We start from the raw sequence: 23715 nt of genomic DNA on the forward strand, positions 1-23715 counted from the left end.
TGAATGCTTTTGTTTTGGCACAATACAAGGTGTCTATATTGGAGTATCATAGGCAAACTTATGACTAGTTAGGATTTATTATTTTAAGATTAGCATTTCTGGGGTTATAGTCAGTGGGTGAGTGAGTGTAACTGTGAACCACCAGGTGGTTATCATGTAGTTAGTTGTCGGGGTGGATCAGGGAGATAAGATGTTTTCTAACTGTAGTTTTGAAAGTGATGAATACGTCTGCAGTTCTAGAATTTTCAGGTAGGGTGTTCCAGACTTTAGGTCCTTTGAAATACATTGAATTTTTGTAATGGGCCAACTTAACATTATTGACTTACAGGCTACTTAACACTAAGGATTATATCCTAGTTGTACAGTAGGATAGTAATTATTTCATAGTTGTACAGTAGATTATTAATTATAAGTGAATCAAAATTTGTATAAGACAAAAGATATATACATATATTCAAAAATGCTTTTTGTGAAAACAATGATTCAGTTATATTCCTGTCAACAATGGATAAAAGGTTCAAAGTGATTGTTGAAGTTATGATGTGGGAGTACATAGGTAAGTATGTGTGTACTGAGAATTTAGCATTTAGTCTAGGGTGATTAAGTGGCTTTTGAGAAAAGTCTGAAATCGATTTTCAGACCGGGTTACTTTAATATCTTCTGGTAATGAATTCCATATTTTGGGGCCCTTTATGTGCATAGAGTTTTTACACAGTGTGATATGGGCACGAGGTATATCAAAAAGAGATCTGTGCCTTGTGTTGTGGTCATGTGTCCTGTTTAGGTTGGTGAGAAGTTTGAGTGGAGGGTTTATATTTGCGTGTATTGTTCTGTGTATATAGTAGGCACATGAATAAGTATGGATGTTCTTAATGATGAGCAGATTCAGACTTCTGAAAATTGGTGGAGTATGCTAGCGGGAGTGGGAATTTGTTATCATTCTTACTGCTGCCTTTTCCTGGGTTATTAGGGGTTTTAGGTGATTTACATGTGCATGCTGGACGCACTATACACATATGTACATTCAGAGGTATACTTATGAATATGCACACAAATCCACTCCTAATCGTGGACACTAACGAGGAGGAGGATATGTTGTTATCACGAGTAACAGCGTGTCTGGGGCGTTCACTCCATGGTACACTAGGGTAGCCGCAGTTCTCTCTGGGTCTTTTTCAAATTCAAATTCAAAGTTTATTCTCTATAAAGATTACAATGTTGAATTTACAGAATTTGGTTGTTGTGTGGTTTACATGTAGTTAAATAATGATTACAGAGTGTACCACTAGAACGCCTAGCATGGCTAGGCATGTCGGCCAGACTTAGTTTAATTCTTTATTTTAAAATATTACAAATTATGAGGTAAGTTGGTATTATGGCTAAGTGACTAAATACTAGTTTGTGAGTTTAGCAATGTGAATGCTTTTGTTTTGGCACAGTACATAGTTTCAGTATTCGAGTATCATAGGATTCATTATTTTAAGATTGAGATTAATATTTCTGTTTATGGTCAAATGGGTGAGTGAGTGTGTGAACCACCAGGTGGTATTCGTGTAGTTAGTTGATGGGGTTTATCAGGGAGATAAGATGTTTTCTAATGGTAGTTTTGAAGGTGATGAATGTGTCTGCAGTTCTAGAGTTCTCAGGTGGGTGTTCCAGATTTTAGGGCCTTTGACATACATTGAATTTTTGTAAAGGTTTAGTCGGACACGGGGAATGTCGTAGAGATGTTTGTGTCTGGTGTTATGCCTGTGGGTTCTGTCACAACTATCAAGAAAGCGTTTTAGGTCAAGGTTGATATTGGAGTTTAAGGTCCTGTAGATGTAGATTGCACAGTAGTAAGTGTGGATGTACTGAACAGGGAGTAAGTTTAGATCTATGAAGAGTGGGGGGGGGGGTGTTGCCAGGGATGGGATTTAGTGATTATTCTTACTGCAGCTTTTTGTTGGGTTATTATTGGCTTTAGGTGTGTTGCTGCAGTAGATCCCCAAGCACAAATAGCATAGGTGAGGTATGGATAAATAAGTGAGTGGTATAGTGTGAGAAGGGCATTTTGCGGCACTTAGTATCGTATCTCGGAGAGGATCCCAACCGTTTTGGATACTTTTTTGGTTATGTGTTGGATGGGTCCTACACAGATGACAGCAAGGAAATGAGTGAGCTACTCAAGTCCCAGTATGACTCAGTTTTTAGCAAGCCGCTAACCAGACTGAGAGTCGAAGATCAAAATGAATTTTTTATGAGAGAGCCACAAAATTTGATTAACACAAGCCTATCCGATGTTATCCTGACGCCAAATGACTTCGAACAGGCGATAAATGACATGCCCATGCACTCTGCCCCAGGGCCAGACTCATGGAACTCTGTGTTCATCAAGAACTGCAAGAAGCCCCTATCACGAGCCTTTTCCATCCTATGGAGAGGGAGCATGGACACGGGGGTCGTCCCTCAGTTACTAAAAACAACAGACATAGCCCCACTCCACAAAGGGGGCAGTAAAGCAACAGCAAAGAACTACAGACCAATAGCACTAACATCCCATATCATAAAAATCTTTGAAAGGGTCCTAAGAAGCAAGATCACCACCCATCTAGAAACCCATCAGTTACACAACCCAGGGCAACATGGGTTTAGAACAGGTCGCTCCTGTCTGTCTCAGCTACTGGATCACTACGACAAGGTCCTAAATGCACTAGAAGACAAAAAGAATGCAGATGTAATATATACAGACTTTGCAAAAGCCTTCGACAAGTGTGACCATGGCGTAATAGCGCACAAAATGCGCGCTAAAGGAATAACAGGAAAAGTCGGTCGATGGATCTAAAATTTCCTCACTAACAGAACACAGAGAGTAGTCGTCAACAGAGTAAAGTCCGAGGCAGCTACGGTGAAAAGCTCTGTTCCACAAGGCACAGTACTAGCTCCCATCTTGTTCCTCATCCTCATATCCGACATAGACAAGGATGTCAGCCACAGCACCGTGTCTTCCTTTGCAGATGACACCCGAATCTGCATGACAGTGTCTTCCATTGCAGACACTGCAAGGCTCCAGGCGGACATCAACCAAATCTTTCAGTGGGCTGCAGAAAACAATATGAAGTTCAACGATGAGAAATTTCAATTACTCAGATATGGTAAACATGAGGAAATTAAATCTTCATCAGAGTACAAAACAAATTCTGGCCACGAAATAGAGCGAAACACCAACGTCAAAGACCTGGGAGTGATTATGTCGGAGGATCTCACCTTCAAGGACCATAACATTGCATCAATCGCATCTGCTAGAAAAATGACAGGATGGATAATGAGAACCTTCAAAACTAGGGAGGCCAAGCCCATGATGACACTCTTCAGGTCACTTGTTCTATCTAGGCTGGAATATTGCTGCACTCTAACAGCACCTTTCAAGGCAGGTGAAATTGCCGACCTAGAAAATGTACAGAGAACTTTCACGGCGCGCATAACGGAGATAAAACACCTCAATTACTGGGAGCGCTTGAGGTTTCTAAACCTGTATTCCCTGGAACGCAGGAGGGAGAGATACATGATTATATACACCTGGAAAATCCTAGAGGGACTAGTACCGAACTTGCACACGAAAATCACTCACTACGAAAGCAAAAGACTTGGCAGACGATGCACCATCCCCCCAATGAAAAGCAGGGGTGTCACTAGCACGTTAAGAGACCATACAATAAGTGTCAGGGGCCCGAGACTGTTCAACTGCCTCCCAGCACACATAAGGGGGATTACCAACAGACCCCTGGCAGTCTTCAAGCTGGCACTGGACAAGCACCTAAAGTCAGTTCCTGATCAGCCGGGCTGTGGCTCGTACGTTGGTTTGCGTGCAGCCAGCAGCAACAGCCTGGTTGATCAGGCGCTGATCCACCAGGAGGCCTGGTCACAGACCGGGCCGCGGGGGCGTTGACCCCCGAAACTCTCTCCAGGTAAACTCCAGGATATGGATGCTGAAATTCAGGTTGTTGTCAAGGTATAGGCCTAGGAATTTGCCCTCATTATGTCTGGTAATTAGAGTGTTGTCGATCTTAATGTTAATTTGTGCATCTCCTGCTCTACTACCAAACATAATATAGTAGGTTTTGTCAGTGTTAAGCGTAAGTTTATTGGCTGTCATCCAAGTCGATATTTTGATCAGCTCCTCGTTAACAATGGTGTTGAGGGTGGCAAGATTAGGGTGAGAGATGACATAAGTCGTGTCGTCAGCAAAGAGAATGGGTTTCAGGTGTTGGGATACGTTTGGAAGATCATTGATGTATATGAGGAAGAGCAGGGGACCAAGGACACTTCCCTGCGGAACTCCAGTATCAAGTGGCCGTGTTGTTGATGCTGTGTCTTTAATGGTGACATACTGATACCTATTAGTAAGGTAAGATTGGAAATAAGCAAGCGCATGGCCTCTTATACCGTAATGGTCAAGTTTGTGGAGTAGGATGTCGTGGTCTACTGTGTCAAAAGCTTTTCTTAGGTCAATAAAAATTCCTAGTGGATATTCCTTATTTTCCAATGCTGTGTAAAGCAGATCTAGCATTTTTATGATTGCATCATTAGTGCTTTTATTTTTCCTGAATCCAAATTGGCAGGGGTTGAGTATGTTTTGTGCTGTTATAAATGAATATAGTCTCCTGTGCACGAGTTTCTCAAAGATTTTGGATAGCAATGGTAAGTTTGATATTGGCCTATAGTTGTTTAAGTCTGTAGGGTCACCACCTTTATGTATTGGTGTAACCCTTGCCATCTTGAGTAGTTTCGGGAAGGTGCTAGTTTCTAGTGACTTGTTAAAAAGTAATGAAATAGCATGCGAAAGGATATGGGCCACTCGCTTGTACAGTAATGGTGGGACATTAGACAGATTCCCTGAGTTGTTTTTAAGTGACTTTATAATCTCGGTGACTTCCGAGGGCTCAGTTGGTGCAAGATAGAAGGAATTTGGGAAATTCCCATCTAGGTAGTCCCCGGCATGGGCATTGGTATGTGGGATTTTATTGGCGAGATTAGATCCTATGGTTGAGAAGAAGTCGTTTATCTTGTTAGCTGTGTCAGTGGGATGTAGTGGTGTTTCATTAGGTTTAGTTAGGACAATATTCTTGTTTTTTTTCAGTTTGTGGGTCCCTAGAATCTGAGAGAGTGTTTTCCAGGTCTTTTTTATATCTCCTCTAGTGTCTGTGAATCTACTGGAGTAGTATAGTTATTTGGCTTTCTTTATTACTTTGGTGAGACCTGATGAATAGTGTTTAAGAATATCTTTGTGTATTAAGCCCTGTCTATATTGCTTTTCATATTGGTGTTTCTTGTCAATGGATTTCAGAATAGTGCTGGTTAGCCATGGGCAACCAAGCCGTTTGTTTGTGATCTGTTTCGTTTTTATAGGACAATGTTTGTTGTATAGTCTAAGTAATTTGTTAAGAAAAATGTCTGTCCAGTCATCAATACCATTGGCCTTGGAGAATTCTGTAGGCCAGTCAACAATCTCTAGGTCAGCTGTGAACTTGCTTATTGAGGCCTCGTCATGGAGTCTAAATGAGACTTTGTTGTATTCAAGTGGTGGTTTACTAATGTTTGTCAGGAGGAAGGTAGGGTAGTGGTCTGTAGTGCTATCTGTGATTATCCCTGATTTAAGGGGGGCTAGTATATTGGTCCATATGTGGTCTATTATGGTTGCACTTGTCTCAGTGAGCCTGATTGGTTTAGTTATTGTTGGTATGAGAAGTGTGTTGTTCATATTGTTGATGAAATCAGTTACAGGCTGATCATCTAGTAAGCCAAGGTTGATGTTGAAGTCTCCAGCTAAGAGAAGGTGGTGCTTATTCAGTTGTCTGTTTGTTATTAGTGACTTTAATTTCTCACTGAAATTTGGGATGTTTGTGTGAGGTATCCGGTAAATGGCACCGATTGTTATAGGTGTCTTAAGGTTTTTTACAGTAAAATTAGCAAAAATGTATTCCCCATATTCATCACTAAAGCAAGTGGTGCTAATACAAGATAATTGGTTAAAGTAATAGATTGCAATACCACCCCCAACTTGGTTTGGTCTGCAGTTGTGAATTGCTGTGTATCCTGGTAGAGGGTAGATATCTATTGTGTCCTGCTTAAGCCAGGTCTCAGTAAGAATAATGCAGGAGAAGGGTGTCTTTAGTGATTCAAGGAGTGCCAGGAGGTCATCATAGTGTTTGCTTAAGGACCTGATGTTGTAGTTAAGTACTGATAGACTTTTAGCATTGTTTAGGAGGGGACGTCAATGCTAGTTAACTACGGAGTGTCTCAGTAACCTGGCACTCCAAGAGATAGTGTTAGGGGGCGCTGGACAACGTGCTGGCGCATCTCCTCTTCCTTGTCTACCATCATCTTGACTGTGGGAAAGCTCAAACGACGCCGATGGATGGCGGTACACTGCGCTCAGGACCAGCTTCTATCATATGGGGGGTTCTCCCTGAGTCGCTGCTCAGTACCACTGCTGACATGGGGTACCACCTAGGACCTCCCTCATAAGTTTCATTGTTTTGGCGGCCACCAGTTTGGTCTGGCGTAGGCTGATGGGGACGGTAATCCCAACATATGGATAATCTATGGCTGCCTTGGCCGCATCATCTGCCGCCTCACTTCCCCGGATGCCAGCATGGCTGGGGATCCAGTACAGTGTGGCTCTGTTACCCTGAGCCTCTAAGGGTGTAATTATGCTCAGAATCGATGTGACAAGGTGAACATTGTCCTGTGGTTGGGGATGGGAGCCCCTCAAGGGAGGTTCCTTGACGTTGGTGAGGGACTCTTGATCCTGAATTGAACCTGAATACCTTCCATCCCCCCACATGCGCTGTATAATCCTACGGGTTTAGCGCTCCCCATGATTATAATTATAAAAAATAATAATTATGGGGATGGGAGAGAGCATTGATTGCAGAGGTGGAGTCAACATGTATGACAGGTCGAAGCCGATGTCACAGGGCATGTGTCAATGCCTGCTGAATCACCACCAGCTCAGCTTGAAGGACCGTGCAGTGGTCAGGGAGTCGTCAGCCTTGCGTGTGACCATTGTGGTACATGCCAGCTGCTGCTCTCTTGTCAGGGTCGACAGAACCATCTGTGAAATATTCAGCATATGTGCGTTCCTCTGCCAGTGTCATGCTTGTCTCACCATGATAGCTCAGGGTGTCTTGACTGCAGAGACGCTTAGAGGTAGGTAGTCGCATGAAGCAAACATCGGCCGGATCTGGGCGCCAGGGAGGTGGTGGATAATACCGATTTTTTTTAGATTTTGCCACAGAGAGAGCCACAGAATTTGGTTAACACAAGCCTATCCGATGTTATCCTGACGCCAAATGACTTCGAACAGGCGATAAATGACATGCCCATGCACTCTGCCCCAGGGCCAGACTCATGGAACTCCGTGTTCATCAAGAACTGCAAGAAGCCCCTATCACGAGCCTTTTCCATCCCATGGAGAGGGAGCATGGACACGGGGGTCGTCCCACAGTTACTAAAAACAACAGACATAGCAACACTCCACAAAGGGGGCAGTAAAGCAACAGCAAAGAACTACAGACCGATAGCACTAACATCCCATATCATAAAAATCTTTGAAAGGGTCCTAAGAAGCAAGATCACCACCCATCTAGAAACCCATCAGTTACACAACCCAGGGCAACATGGGTTTAGAACAGGTCGCTCCTGTCTGTCTCGACTATTGGATCACTACGACAAGGTCCTAGATGCACTAGAAGACAAAAAGAATGCAGATGTAATATATACAGACTTTGCAAAAGCCTTCGACAAGTGTGACCATGGCGTAATAGCGCACAAAATGCGTGCTAAAGGAATAACAGAAAAAGTCGGTCGATGGATCTATAATTTCCTCACTAACAGAACACAGAGAGTAGTCGTCAACAGAGTAAAGTCCGAGGTAGCTACGGTGAAAAGCTCTGTTCCACAAGGCACAGTACTCGCTCCCATCTTGTTCCTCATCCTCATATCCGACATAGACAAGGATGTCAGCCACAGCACCGTGTCTTCCTTTGCAGATGACACCCGAATCTGCATGACAGTGTCCTCCATTGCAGACACTGCAAGGCTCCAGGCAGACATCAACCAAATCTTTCAGTGGGCTGCAGAAAACAATATGAAGTTCAACGATGAGAAATTTCAATTACTCAGATATGGTAAACACGAGGAAATTAAATCTTCATCAGAGTACAAAACAAATTCTGGCCACAAAATAGAGCGAAACACCAACGTCAAAGACCTGGGAGTGATCATGTCGGAGGATCTCACCTTCAAGGACCATAACATTGTATCAATCGCATCTGCTAGAAAAATGACAGGATGGATAATGAGAACCTTCAAAACTAGGGAGGCCAAGCCCATGATGACACTCTTCAGGTCACTTGTTCTATCTAGGCTGGAATATTGCTGCACACTAACAGCACCTTTCAAGGCAGGTGAAATTGCTGACCTAGAAAATGTACAGAGAACCTTCACGGCGCGCATAACGGAGATAAAACGCCTCAATTACTGGGAGCGCTTGAGGTTCCTAAACCTGTATTCCCTGGAATGCAGGCGGGAGAGATACATGATTATATACACGTGGAAAATCCTACAGGGACTAGTACCGAACTTGCACACGAAAATCACTCACTACGAAAGCAAAAGACTTGGCAGACGATGCACCATCCCCCCAATGAAAAGCAGGGGTGTCACTAGCACGTTAAGAGACCATACAATAAGTGTCAGGGGCCCGAGACTGTTCAACTGCCTCCCAGCACACATAAGGGGGATTACCAACAGACCCCTGGCAGTCTTCAAGCTGGCACTGGACAAGCAACTAAAGTCAGTTCCTGATCAGCCGGGCTGTGGCTCGTACGTTGGTTTGCGTGCAGCCAGCAGCAACAGCCTGGTTGATCAGGCGCTGATCCACCAGGAGGCCTGGTCACAGACCGGGCCGCGGGGGCGTTGACCCCCGAAACTCTCTCCAGGTAAACTCCAGGTAAACAATGAAAAGCAGGGGTGTCACTAGCACGTTAAGAGACCATACAATAAGTGTCAGGGGCCCGAGACTGTTCAACTGCCTCCCAGCATACATAAGGGGGATTACCAACAAACTCCAGGTAAAACCGAAGTGGCTAGTTTATTGTGCACCCCATATCCATCCTGTGGACGGTAGCGCAAGAGCATATGGATACACAAAAGGCCTAGGAACTAGGCCCCAAAAGGTTAACAGGAATACATATGGATTTATATCTACATATCTATAGTTCACTTATCTGTTACAAGCAAATTTAGGAAATTTGACCGAGCAACAGGAAGATCACAACTCTTCTCAGGGAGTAGTTGTATAGGCAGCAGCTTCCTCCCAGCAGTAGAAAACGAATGAATCCAGAAGTAGTCAGTGAAGAAAGTTGAGTCTTGTGTCATGGCTGTCAGAACCGTTTTCTAAGTGGGGTACCTTGCTACCGGTGGAGACTCTTGGCAACTTGCAGATTTTATGTATCTGACTTTTTTAGTTCTAATGACCAGAGCTTTGGTAAGATGGGGAAGGAAGAAGGATGGGTAAGGATGGAAATATTGTATCTGACTCTGTCAGCCAGATGGAGGCCCCGAGCATAGTTCTTATCGCCTGGTTTAGTACGACCTCCATCCTTTGGCTGTTCTGCAGAAAGAGATGAGCCAACGCCGGTGCATCGTAGTCAACAAGCGAGCGCACAGCTTGTATATAGTACAAGCGAGGTACTTTGCTCGCCCCTTCAGGGTGCCTCGTCATGGCTCTCATGGCTTTGAGTCTGAGTAGAGCTCGGGATCCGCATACTCGGCCTGTTCTGAAAGATCAGTTTTTTATCACTATAGATTCCTAAGTATAGGTAGGAGCCTGCCCACTCAAATTCTATATCCTGAATACGTAATCTGTTCGCAGGATCTGATCCCTTGAACATCATTGCAAGAGATTTCTCAGCGGAGATCTTGAGGCCTAGTTCTTTGCAAGACTGCGTTGTTAGGTCCAGACCTCTTCCTGACCCCTCAGTATGTGAGTTGAGTATGTTGTATATTAGGTAAATATTTAGTTTAGGAACTCCAGTGAGTATCGCAGTTTGGTACAAGTGCAAGACTAAAAGACTGTCGACCATGGAGGAGTTGGGAAATAGTATGCATCCTATGGCCCTTAAGATTATTGTATGTAGTGTGTACAGTGATTCTGAAATACAGAACTGTATTGCATTGTGCTGTATTATATTGAAGAGTAGGTGTTGAGTAAATAGGGGGAAAATAAGAGGCTAGGGGCCTACCCGTGGGTCTTCTAAACTACATATTAGCCGTCAATTGTTCTAGTCATGTTGTGACTTATTCTACAGGATATTTGTGTTGTATCATCTCTGCAGATGAGATACACTAGGAGAGGAGAGTCATAAATATGAAGAGCAAGCTGACAATGTTGTATGGGGCAGCGTGGGTGGTGTGGACGTGTGGGGTGGCTGACAGCTACCCACGTCCTCCCAATGTTCTTGTGTTTCTGGCAGACGACCTGGGCATCGGTGACCTGGGATGCTATGGCAACTCCACCATCAACACTCCCAACATCGACAGGTGTGCACAAGCGCTGTATAGCCCTTGTGGCTTAGCGCTTCTTTTTTATTATAATAATAATAATTCACCCTTATGGGTTTAACGTTTTTCGTCAGTAAAGCAATAATGAGAGGTGTGTAGCCACATGCTTGGTAGCAGAGGTGCGCAGCAACGTGCGTGGTAGCACTTCTCATTAGAGGTGTGGAGTGATACTCTTGGTAGTATTTCTGTATATTCATTATCGAGTAATTTAGTAGTTAGTAAGACATACTTTGCAGTCAGTGGCGGACCTACAGTTTTCGGTCCCTGAAGCTTGAACTGTTATGGTGTCACCTTGGCAACCAGCAACGGCTTCCCTACATCATTCTTTAATTACCTTTTAATTTTTATTTTTAACTGTTATTTTGTATTAAATTACACCATATTGTATCATTATTAAAAAAAACTTCTCATACAGTAGACCCAAAATTTTTAAGCAATGTGGACTAGCCCTAGAGGGACTAGTACCGAACTTGCACACGAAAATCACTCACAACGAAAGCAAAAGACTTGGCAGACGATGCAACATCCCCCCAATAAAAAGCAGGGGTGTCACTAGCACGTTAAGAGACAATACAATAAGTGTCAGGGGCCCGAGACTGTTCAACTGCCTCCCAGCATACATAAGGGGGATTACCAATAGACCCCTGGCAGTCTTCAAGCTGGCACTGGACAAGCACCTAAAGTCGGTACCTGACCAGCCGGGCTGTGGCTCGTACGTTGGATTGCGTGCAGCCAGCAGTAACAGCCTGGTTGATCAGGCTCTGATCCACCAGGAGGCCTGGTCACAGACCGGACCGCGGGGGCGTTGATCCCCGGAACTCTCTCCAGGTAAAGTCGGTTCTGGGGCCCCTCTGGGATTAAGGGACCTGAAGCTTCACTAGTGTCATAGTAGATCCGCCATACTTAAACATTATGATCATCTTGGGCAGCCATGTGTTTAGGAATGGCTTTAAAAATAATATGACTGATGTATTATTATTAATTATTATCATCGTTGGTAGTAGTAGTAGAATTATACTTTTATTTATACGTAGTGCTAAAGACGTAGGAATCATAGAGGACCTAGGATAGTGGGATATAATCAGGTTTGATCCATAGAAGACGAAGGGTAGCTCCAGTGACAGATACCAGTGTTAGTGACAGACGCCAGCTGGTTTAACAAATAACCTGCCCTTAGGAGAGGAAGCTTATCATGAGTCGGATTCATGACGTTAGGTTCCATGCTGGACCATGGTCAAGCCCAGAGACCAGAAGACAGGTCGGGAGAAGAGAGTGGTTCAAAATGTAGGGCTGCTGGTTCAACAGACATGGGCATTTGGTTCATCATTTAGGGCAGCTGGTTCAACATGGGTAATCTTGCAGACTCGCCACTGAAGGTGTCAAACTGACTCACCACCTGGCAGCAGCACCTTTCTGCACCCCGAGTCGTGCTGCTATGCTCACTGGCCGGTACCCTGCACGCTATGGTAAGCTCTCATCCTTAGGTTCTCTCGTATACCAAAAAATGCCAGATATAAGTAGTGAGTGTATGTTACATTTCGTAGGCATTTAACAAACTGAAATTTCACACTGTCTTGTATTTGAGAATTTGAAGGAAGAATTATTGAGGCATCGAACTGCCCATCACACAAACGTCCGGCAGACATTTTACAATTACACTATTGAAATTAAAATGACCTAACTAGACTCAGAAACTTTTACTATTATTAATAAATTCTTAGAAAGCGCTAAATGCGTAAAATTAATTAATTACCTGAGGAATGGAAGTATAATTGCAATGTGTCTGCATGAAGCCTATACGTGATAAGCGGTTCTAGACTAGGTTCAATTTCCATCTCATATTTTAAGTGTAAATTACATGTTGTAGGTGTATGTACCATGTGTAAGTATATCACATAATGAAAATATACTTTGCTTCAAATAGTTAACATTATATGCAATACCCGTAGCTACAGTCATAATGCCTAAAAAATGTTTAACCTTGGTGCGTGTTTGCTTGCATAGGTCTGGTATACAAAGCGCCGGTGCTGGCGCCAGTGATTGTACACGCAGCCAGCCGGGCAGCTTTACCCCTTGACGAAGTGACCCTGGGATCTGCCCTAGCTGCTGCCAACTACACCACCGCTCTAATAGGTCAGTTCTGATCCTTAAACTCTTAAAGCAGTTATCTTGTCTTTTTTGTGTTACCTTGTGGATGATAACGCAATTAAGATAAATGGTGAAGGGAAAAAGATTTCTCACCTCTGTTCATCTTTTAGCCACTGACACTGATACACACGTGTACGTGCTTGAACGCACATGTACATAGGAATATATGTATACACAAGCACATGGATACATGCACAAAGATATGCAGGCATACATGTACACACATATACGCAGGTAAGCATAATAGGTGAGCTCAATACCTGAGAACTGCTGTGGCCACGGGCCACATCATGGTCACACTTGTCGAAAGCTTTTGCAAAGTCTGTGTATACTACATCTGTATTTTGTTTATCCTCTACAGCATTCAGGACCTTTTCACAGTGGTCCAGTAGCTGGGACAGGCAGTAGCGACCTGCTCTAAACCCGTGTTGCCCTGGGTTGTGTAACTGATGGGTATCTAGGTGGTTGGCTATCTTGCTTCTTTGAACCCTCTCAAAGATTTTTATGATATGGGATGTTAGTGCTATCTGTCTGTAGTTCTTTGCAGTTGCTTTACTGCCACCTTTGTGGAATGGGGCTATGTCTGTTGTTTTTAGTGTGTGTAGGATGACCCCTGTGTCCATGCTCCCTCTCCATAAAATGCTGAAGGCACGCGATAGGGGCTTCTTGCAATTCTTGATGAACACGGAGTTCCACGAGTCTGAGCCTGGGCTAGAGTGCATGGGCATGTCATTAATTGCCTCTTCAAAGTATTGTGGAGTTAGAATAATATCCGAGATTTTTGGGATGACCAAATTTTGGATTTCGTTCATAAAGAATTCATTTGGATTGTCGACCCTTAGAGTGGGCAGTGGCTCGCTGAACACTGAGTCATATTGGGACTTTAGTATCTCACTCATTTCTTGGCTATCATCTGTGTATGTCCCATCTCGCCTAAGCAGGGGCCCAATACTGGATGTTGTTTTTCCCTTAGATTTGGCATAAGAGAAGAAGTATTCTTTTTTTCAATTTCCTTTATGGCTTTTAGTTCTTCCTGTGATTCTTGTCTCCTATAAGATTCCTTCAGCATAAGTTCGATATTTGCAATTTCATTGACTAGTGCCTCCCTTCGTGTTTCAGATATATTGACCCCACTCAGCAGCTCTGTAACGTCTCTCTCTTTCTAGTTTACATCTTTTTTTTTCTTTTTATTAATGGAATGTGTCTTGAGCAGAGCTCAAGAACCACATAATTTATTTTTTCAAGGCAAATGTTCGGATCCGTGTTGTTTAGGATATCTTCCCAGCCTGTTTCATTTAGAACATGGTTTACTTGATCCCATTGTATGTTTTTGTTATTGAAATTGAATTTCGTGAAGAGACCTTCATGACTGCTCACATTTTGCTGGTCCGGAGCCCTGTGCATACATGTCTGTACCTCTATTATGTTGTGATCTGAGTGAATTGTCTTTGATACAGTTTTATTATGTATCAGATCGTCATTGTTAGTGAAGATGAGGTCCAGTGTATTTTCTAGTCTTGTAGGCTCTACTATTTTCTGGTTTAAGGTGAATTTATTGCAGAGATTTAATAGTTCGTGTTGTGTGAATTTTCATCTGAGCTGCCTCCCAGGGTGATCTCTGTTAAAGCATTGTTTGCTATACTCCTCATTTTAGGTGTCTCAGGTTGAAATCTCCTAGTAGTAAGATGTTTGGGGCAGGAGTTGGGAGATTTTCCAGACAGTGGGTCACAGTTTGAAGTTGAAGGCTCAGATGAGTCACAGGAATGTTAGGAAGTATTTCTTCAGTCATAGAGTTGTCAGGAAGTGGAACAGTCTGGAGAGTGATGTAGTGGAGGCAGGATCCATAAAGCTCATAGAGCAGAGTAGACATAGTAGTGACCAATGAAGAGGCGGGGCCAGGAGCTATGAATCGACCCCTGCAACCACAATTAGGTGAGTACACCTGATCACTAACACATCCTCCTCCACACACCCCAGGTAAGTGGCACCTGGGTATGTACTGTGACTGGATGGGACGCTCGTGTCCTGGGCCTCTGAAACACGGCTTCCAGTCCTTCTTCGGCATCCCGGTCACACTCTTCCAGGAGTTTCGAGGACCACACCCCTTCTGGATATTCAAGCTGGACGAACCCAGATTCCAGGTGACTGTGTGTATTTGTGTAGGAAAATCAGAATATAATAAACACTTGTTAATACAAAGAAAACAGAGATGAGGATAGGCCTGTATATTTCCACATATAATTGAGATCCTGTGATGAATGGTTTGAAAAACCGACGAGTTGAAGATTGAGACACTTATGCAGCATATGGGAATCTTTATTCAGGAAACGTTTCGCCACACAGTGGCTTCATCAGTCCAATACAAAGAGGAAGGCGTAAGGAGAGGAGGAGTATGAGGTAATCAGTCCCTCAGCCTGGAGTCGATGTGTTCAGTCCATCAATCTTGTAGAATGTACAGCATAGGGCCGTAGACGTGGCTTGTATACTGTAGTGAGGTCACTTGAAGCAGACGGAGGCGGGATCATAGTGGTACCATCCACTAGTCGAAGTAGGTCTTTGTCTCAAGGTTGAACAAGCGTTGAAGAATTCTTTGTAAGAAGATCCCATGATGCTGCAGTGTCTGACAGTTGTGATGAATGGTTTGAAAAACCGACGAGTTGAAGATTGAGACACTTATGCAGCATATGGGAATCTTTATTCAGGAAACGTTTCGCCACACAGTGGCTTCATCAGTCCAATACAAAGAGGAAGGCGTAAGGAGAGGAGGAGTATGAGGTAATCAGTCCCTCAGCCTGGAGTCGATGTGTTCAGTCCATCAATCTTGTAGAATGTACAGCATAGGGCCGTAGACGTGGCTTGTATACTGTAGTGAGGTGACTTGAAGCAGACGGAGGCGGGATCATAGTGGTACCATCCACTAGTCGAAGTAGGTCTTTGTCCTCCTCTCCTTACGCCTTCCTCTTTGTATTGGACTGATGAAGCCACTGTGTGGCGAAACGTTTCCTGAATAAAGATTCCCATATGCTGCATAAGTGTCTCAATCTTCAACTCGTCGGTTTTTCAAACCATTCATCACAACTGTCAGACACTGCAGCATCATGGGATCTTCTTACAAAGAATTCTTCAACGCTTGTTCAACCTTGAGACAAAGACCTACTTCGACTAGTGGATGGTACCACTATGATCCCGCCTCCGTCTGCTTCAAGTGACCTCACTACAGTATACAAGCCACGTCTACGGCCCTATGCTGTACATTCTACAAGATTGATGGACTGAACACATCGACTCCAGGCTGAGGGACTGATTACCTCATACTCCTCCTCTCCTTACGCCTTCCTCTTTGTATTGGACTGATGAAGCCACTGTGTGGCGAAACGTTTCCTGAATAAAGATTCCCATATGCTGCATAAGTGTCTCAATCTTCAACTCGTCGGTTTTTCAAACCATTCATCACAACTGTCAGACACTGCAGCATCATGGGATCTTCTTACAAAGAATTCTTCAACGCTTGTTCAACCTTGAGACAAAGACCTACTTCGACTAGTGGATGGTACCACTATGATCCCGCCTCCGTCTGCTTCAAGTGACCTCACTACAGTATACAAGCCACGTCTACGGCCCTATGCTGTACATTCTACAAGATTGATGGACTGAACACATCGACTCCAGGCTGAGGGACTGATTACCTCATACTCCTCCTCTCCTTACGCCTTCCTCTTTGTATTGGACTGATGAAGCCACTGTGTGGCGAAACGTTTCCTGAATAAAGATTCCCATATGCTGCATAAGTGTCTCAATCTTCAATTGAGATCCTGTTCAGCTTACGTATGATGCAGTGTAGTGAAGATGTTAAAGGTTGAGTAATATGAATGAATGATGCTGTGTAACTAAGGTGGTAAGAATGAAATACTGTTTGGTAGTTACGAAGTATGTATACTCTAAAAGGACTATAAATGAATATATTTAACCCGCATGGGATAGCTTTTTAGGCCTGATTTTATTCTTTCCAAAGTCCAGTTAGGGCCCTAGAAATTGCTAACAGTGCTTTGAGCCAATAAGGTCTTCGTCATCCTCAAGTAACCAATCAGATAGCCCTAACTTTCCCAAGAGGAATCAGAAAAGTTGAAATGTTAAGCAGTGTAGTTCTTGACTTGAGTGTTTCTCAATCATTTGTAATCCCTCGTAAGCAGGAATAATGACTGTTTAGATTCATTTTAAAAAAATCGTGAAAAACTATAAAAGATACGGCAAAAGTCACAGGCCTTAAAGTGGGCCAGTGTATAACGTATAGAAGTACATACACACCTTTCCAATATTCGATGACCGAGCGCTGTAGATTTTGTTGTTGCTTTTAAGGGTTACAGTGACTTATGTCGTATGAGCCCTCCTATTAATGTAAATAACATGAAGTGTGTGTGTTGTTAAGGGACTGGCGGTGACATGGCTGGTGACGGTACTGACGTTGCTGGTGGCCTGGAAGAAGCGCACTGTGCGCTTCTCAGTACTCTTCAGTTTTGCTGTCATTACCAACTTTCTCCTCTTCCTCGTGTGGTTCGTTTTCGCTCACATCTCAGAAAACGACGACTGTGTCTGGCACGTAAGTCTTTACCCTTGTACTGTATGAAAATATGGAAATAACTCACACTGACATTGGGTCATCTTAGGTTTCATCTGCACAAGTTATCAAAAATGTATTCCTTCAAAAATCTACATATCTTAGAATCATTAGAACTTTTCTTCCACTTACGAACTAGGGAAAAGACTGAATAAGTTGTGCCCTTAATATTGTGTAGGAGACATCAGCACCCCTTGGTACTAATGAAGTTAATTCATATGGTGATATAAGATGTTAGTTGTCATTAATATTATTTAGTGAACGAATTTTATGAGAGTAGTATTATATGGTAACATCTCTCTTATTTTTTTTTTTAACACACCGGCCGTCTCCTACCGTGGCAGGGTGACCTGAAAAGGAAAACAAAAGTTTTTCTTTTTAAATTAATATATACAGGTGACTAAAATGCTCCCGGCATATTAGTCACCTCTTACGACATGCATGCCTTGCAGAGGAAGAATTCTTTTCCACTTCCCCATGGAGACAAGTGGAAATAAAGAACAATAACTATATTAAGAAAATAGAAGAAAACCCAGATGGATGTGTGTATATATGATTGTACTGTGACCTAAGTGTAAGTAGAACTAGCAAGATATACATTTTCCTTACCCATGACTGACAAGTTAATTAGTTTATATTTTGTCATTACCTGTTTTATTGTTATAATTCATAATGTTCTTGTCAATCGCCAGTACTAGTTTACATTACTTCAGAACATGTACAAATTTTTACTCGCTTAGGATTATACCGAGTTAAGATGTGCCTAGGTTCAAGCTTGGACACGGGTATATGAATGCTCTAGTTTTTATTACTGGCTAAAGCAATGAAATTGGAAGAGGGATTAATATATTTGTAATCAAGAAGTTTTTATGTGTTTGGACTGAGGGTGATAATCTGACAATGTCCCGTATCAGGAGGCATTTGTATTATATTGACGAACAAAACATCCCCACCGCGATCTTCGGTGTTTTACAGATGTCTCCCTGGATGCACCGCTTCCTTAACTCTATGTTACTGAGAGACGACGTGGTGGTGGAGAAGCCTATACAGCTAGATGGCTTGTCGCAGCGCCTCGCTCAAGAGTCACGAGAGTTCCTGGCAGCCCACGCCAACGATGACCGCCCCTTCTTCCTCTTCCACTCCTTCCCCCACGTGCACACGCCCATGTTCTCGGCGCCTTACAGAGCTGGGGTCAGCAAACACGGAAGGTGAGCACCTCCTCTCATAGTGAACAGTTACTAATGAACATCTTGCTTAGTTAATCTTAAGTTAATTTTAAGCCTGCCCGTAATGCTATGCATTCAAGTGGCTTTGACATGCTGCATTTAACTGTATTATTTTGTACTTCTCTGTATCATGTTTTTTTTTTTTAGCCTATTTTATTTAAAAACTTCATGTACAGAATATTAATAGGTACATATATAAAAAAAATGATCAAGGACAACATCAGTAAAACAATATATAAACACAAAACAATCCAGGCAACATCTGACAGTCTACTATATACAAGTTTTTATAACATATCACAATTTAAGAAGGAATAAAGTTATAATAACAAAGGCCACAAAATGGCTATTAATAAAACTCCTAAAATTACAACCTCAACACAATAATGCTCCAAGCTTAATGACAATCACCCATAATACCACTCGCAACAAATACACCAGACCTACAATATGCCTTATTAAGAAACCTGTGCTGCAACACAGGTGACCCATCATCCCTCCCCCCCCCCCACTCACACACACACATTGAAAACTAACCCCATCACCAACCTGAATAATCATGACATTAATTATCCTCAATTTAGGATTATTATGACACATGTCACTTGAGGAAACATTATTTACAACCATGAATGGTACAGGACTACCAAAATTACAATACCTTAAATAAGAACAATAATAATAGGTAATTACTACCAAAACTGATGCTGGACCACGTTACAAAAAAAAAACAAAAATAACTCAGTGCTTCAAGGAAATAGTGAAAGGAAAACCCTCTCAAGAAAATTCAAATTCAATTGCAATACCAGTGCAAGTGGAACATAATACGCTACCAAAGAAATATACATGTTATATAATTTATAGGTTATACATTAATACATGTTATATATTTAATCTGCTCCTTACACCTTCCCCATCAAGGGAACTAAGCAAAACTTATCTTGCACAACCTCTCATCTGGTCACACACTAGTACCTCCAATCACACCCAACCACATCACTGCATTCCCAAGGAGGTGAGCCCGTTGAAATCCCCTGAACCCCCCCCCCCCCTTTTACCAACCCACTCACCCCGGCAGTTAAAGCCCCTTATAACGCCAATAAATTCCCTATTGTTAGTCCTCTATAACCCTCAGAAAAATACTCTTCCCACCTTTTCCCAAAAATGTCTCTGTTGCGACACAAAGTTCGATAAAACGTCGCCGCCAAAGTCCTTCTCAGCACATCCCCACCCACCTTCCCCCTCATACCCCATAAAACATATATGTAGTCCACGATGACATATGCTAAACCTCTTACCACACTCTCCTCCACACCACTCATATCAAGACTCAACGCTCGCAATACCGCCACACCTTGACCCCCCACCCTCACCACTACCTTACGCATCCATACCCTGATGCACTCCAAACCTTCACAAAAATAGACGACATGATACGCAGTCTCTTCCCCACTGCATCTGCCACACCCCCCACCCTCAATAACCCTCCTATCTCGGAGCATCGCTCCCGTTGGCAAAATCCCATGCAGGAAACGGTACATAACCTCACGCGCCCTAGGTCGTATCCTTAATTTACTAAATCTTCGCCATATTACATCCCATGCATACATGGGGTAGATCCCTTCAACCGGCGCCACTACATGTCTCTCTAACAATTTACACAAAGTTCCCACCTTTACTTTTCCTGGTTCCCTGGCTAACATTAAGGCGCGTAACACTGTCTCGCATTCCTTCATTTCCGCCCCTCCATACCATTTCCTCAGGTGAGCATGTACCTTATCTAGCTGACCCTCCCTCCATCCACCTGCACTCATCACTTCCCTCTTAATAAACACACATTTCACGCGCTTTCTCAAGTCCAACAAACCCAACCCTCCCCTACATACCGGCAATGTCACTACCTCCCTTCGCAACCAGTTGCACCCTGAACCCCACAAAAATTTGAACACCATTCTAAGAATACTCGTGATCGCCGTTCCTGTTAACGGCATCACAGCCGAAACAAACCAGACTTTACTATATAGTAATACATTGATGACAATTACACGTTGCCTAAGGGTTAAATGGTGAGGTCGCAGCATTCCCAACCGTCGCTGCACCTGTTCCACCATCCTATTCGAATTGCTAACCCTTGCAGCACTCAGGTCAGCCTCATACATGACACCGCAGATTTTCAGACTCCCGGTCCTCCGCTGCACAACATCACATCCCCACTCTAATCTCTCTGTCCACTCTCCCAGCCCCATGATCATTGACTTTTCCAGATTTACCTTCATCCCAGTAGCTCTCCCAAAAGTGTGTACAACTTCCCCCAAAAGTCCTAACCGTGTCTCCTCACTTGCCAAAATAGTGGTATCATCAACATAGCCCACCAAACCAGGCCACGGCTTCAGCTCACCATCCCTCCCCCCCGTCCTTAGACGATCCTCCACCATCCTATAAAAGGGATCCTGAACACATGCAAACAATATTTGTGATAAAGGACATCCCTGCCGAAGACCCCGCTCCATGTTGACTCCCCCCCCCACACACCCATTGATTTGCACCCTTACCTTCGCGTTTGAGTACAACGTATCCACCCACCCCACTATTTCTTCGCCAAACCCCTGTCGTAGGAGAATATCCCTCAAAGCCTTTCTTTCCACCCTATCATAAGCCCCTTGCCAATCCAACGCCACCAACGCTCCTCTTTCCCTTTCCATGTCCTCCAGGAACCCCTTGATAATCCCGTGGCCCACGCTCATTGACCTACCAGGTAAACCAAACTGAGACTCAAACACGACCCTCCCCACAACACATTTAAGCCGATTCCCAAGAATTTTCGCAAATAATTTATAATCAGCACAAAGCAATGAAATGGCTCGATAATCCCGAAGGGTACTCTGCTGTTTACCCTTTGGGACCAACACCACCACCGCCGTTGCCTGAGATTCTCCCATCTTACCTCCGTCTTTCATGGCATTCATTAACCTTACTAGGAAACCCCTAAGCAGACCCCAGTGCTGTACATAAAATTCGCTAGGTAAACCATCGATCCCGGGTGCCTTACCCTTCCTCATGTCCATAAGGGCTCTCCATATTTCCCCCTCCTCAATGACCCCACCCAGTGCCTCCCGATCACTCCTCCCCAGTTTGCACGGCACATACTCACATACCTTCCCAAGAACCTCACCATCCACCCCACTACTTTTCCCGTATTCCTCAAACCATCTATCTGCATATGCACTCATCCCCTTGGTGTCCCTTAATACCTGACCCTCTCTAAAACCCCCCACAGAAGATATGACTTGCAAACCCGGTATTGTAGTCGTTCGCTGTCGTACCTTCTGTCCTCGCAGCACACAAGCTGATGGCTTGTCGCCCCAGAGTACTTCGTCTAACCCCGCCTGTACCCGTACAGCTGCAAAACGTTCTTCTTGCAAATCCCGTATTCTGTCCTTCAACATGTGTATATCCTCCACCGGGTACACCCCGGCCACCGCCCCCCCCTCGTAACAATTCCGTAATCTAGATTCTAAGTAATTTGACAAACCATACCGCAATTGATTAATGCGTTTGCCCTCCCTCACATAAAAATGACGTATTCGTAACTTAGCCACACTATCCCACCATCCTACCACGTCTTCCTCAGTTCTTCTGTCGGCACAGAGCTGTTCCCAAAATATTGCAAACGCTTCCACTCCCTCCCTATCCCCCAAAACCATCGTGTTCAGTTTCCAATAACTTCCCTGCCTACGAGCCAAAGCATCCCATCCCACCTCCACTAATACCGCCCTATGATCGGAAGACACCATCTCTATAGTTTTAAAAGACTCTACCAAAACCCTCTGAGATAAATATAACCTGTCCAAACGAGCCGCATATCCCCTTCTTATAAACGTATGTTCCACCTCCCACAGACCTCCCCCGAAAGCATCACGTAACTGAAGATCTCTAAGCAGGCCCCCCAAGACTGAGGAAAAATATCCCGCTCCTCTGGGTTCCACGTCTGTCTTCTTAATTACACAATTCCAATCCCCCCCCACAATCGCGACAGACGGTAACGTGCGTAGGTAATACACGAGCTCCTCCCGCACAAAATCCATCTTCACTTTCACGTCACTTTCTGCTGGGGCATACACACACACAAACGCCACTCTCTCTCCCATCCACCATCCTTCCACACGTAATACTCTCCCCCCCCCTCTTTCCTATGCAATACAAACGGGCCCGCCTCCCTGATCAACACACCCACTCCTCCTTTTAAACGCTCAGACGGCAACACATAAGCCTGATACCCAGGCACCACTAATTCACGACCAAGCTTAAAATTGTGCTCCTGCACAAAAGCTACGTCAACCTTATACCTATTCAAAAACATCCTGAAGCACTCCCGTTTAACACCATCACACAGACCATTAATATTTATTGTTACACACCTGAGGCCAGTTTAAGGTTTCCTTCCCCGCCTCATGTCAAGATTCTTCCCTTTCAGACTGTTCCCCTGGACTGTGCCTTTGCCACAGATTCCCCCCTCCTTCCCAACCATCCCCCCCCCTTCTGTTGTGGCCCTCTCGCAGAGTCACTCTGGGTACCATAACCCCATGTCTTTTTCCCCGGCCTTTGCGCCGGTGTCAGAACATCGTCCGAATCTGACGCTGCTGCCCTTTTCCTTGTAGCTCCCTCAGTTTCCATATCTGAGTCCTGGGAGCCAGCACAATGGACTTCCACCTCTACCACCCTTAATCCGCCTCCATGCCCCTCCCTGGCACTCGCACTGTCCACCACAGGTGCCACCTGATCCTCCCCTTCCCCACACACACCTTCTGCCCTGATCCCAGGGTCTTGTTCGCTGTAACTCTCCACCTCCGTAGACTGTAACATAGCCTGTATCACCGTCTCCAACTCCTCCTCAATAGCCTTCACTGCTGCGCCCTCCTGTACCTCCTCACTTGACAACTGTACTGTTGATGGGCCAGGTGATTCATGGATCACCACTTCTTCCGATTCCCCAGGAGGAGCCACCACCACTTCACTCCACATGCGACCACGCCCTCCTCCTTGCACCCGTTCTTCTTTAGGCATCGGGTGCTCATGCGCAGGTGCTCCGCCCCTTGCCGGCCCAGGAGCCACTGTTGA

At 44.2% G+C, this 23715-nt stretch overlaps 1 protein-coding gene across 2 annotated transcripts in view; it reads left to right on the forward strand.

Moving 5' to 3' along the window:
* The window catches only part of LOC128695563 (arylsulfatase H), a 29827-nt gene that overhangs the window by 1171 nt on the left and 4941 nt on the right, over positions 1 to 23715 (forward strand). Inside the window, exons 2-7 of one of the 2 annotated variants that reach the window (XM_070093182.1) lie at positions 10383 to 10587; positions 11971 to 12074; positions 12613 to 12741; positions 14734 to 14897; positions 17183 to 17353; positions 18347 to 18579. In XM_070093182.1, coding sequence (XP_069949283.1) covers positions 10415 to 10587; positions 11971 to 12074; positions 12613 to 12741; positions 14734 to 14897; positions 17183 to 17353; positions 18347 to 18579 — 974 coding nt within the window. In that variant the 5' untranslated portion in view covers positions 10383 to 10414. The remainder of the gene's footprint in view (positions 1 to 10382; positions 10588 to 11970; positions 12075 to 12612; positions 12742 to 14733; positions 14898 to 17182; positions 17354 to 18346; positions 18580 to 23715) is intronic. The other variant, XM_053786251.2, reaches the window with a different exon arrangement.

This window comes from Cherax quadricarinatus, chromosome 42, assembly GCF_038502225.1.
Source record: "Cherax quadricarinatus isolate ZL_2023a chromosome 42, ASM3850222v1, whole genome shotgun sequence".
NCBI classification, from domain to species: Eukaryota; Metazoa; Arthropoda; class Malacostraca; order Decapoda; family Parastacidae; genus Cherax; species Cherax quadricarinatus.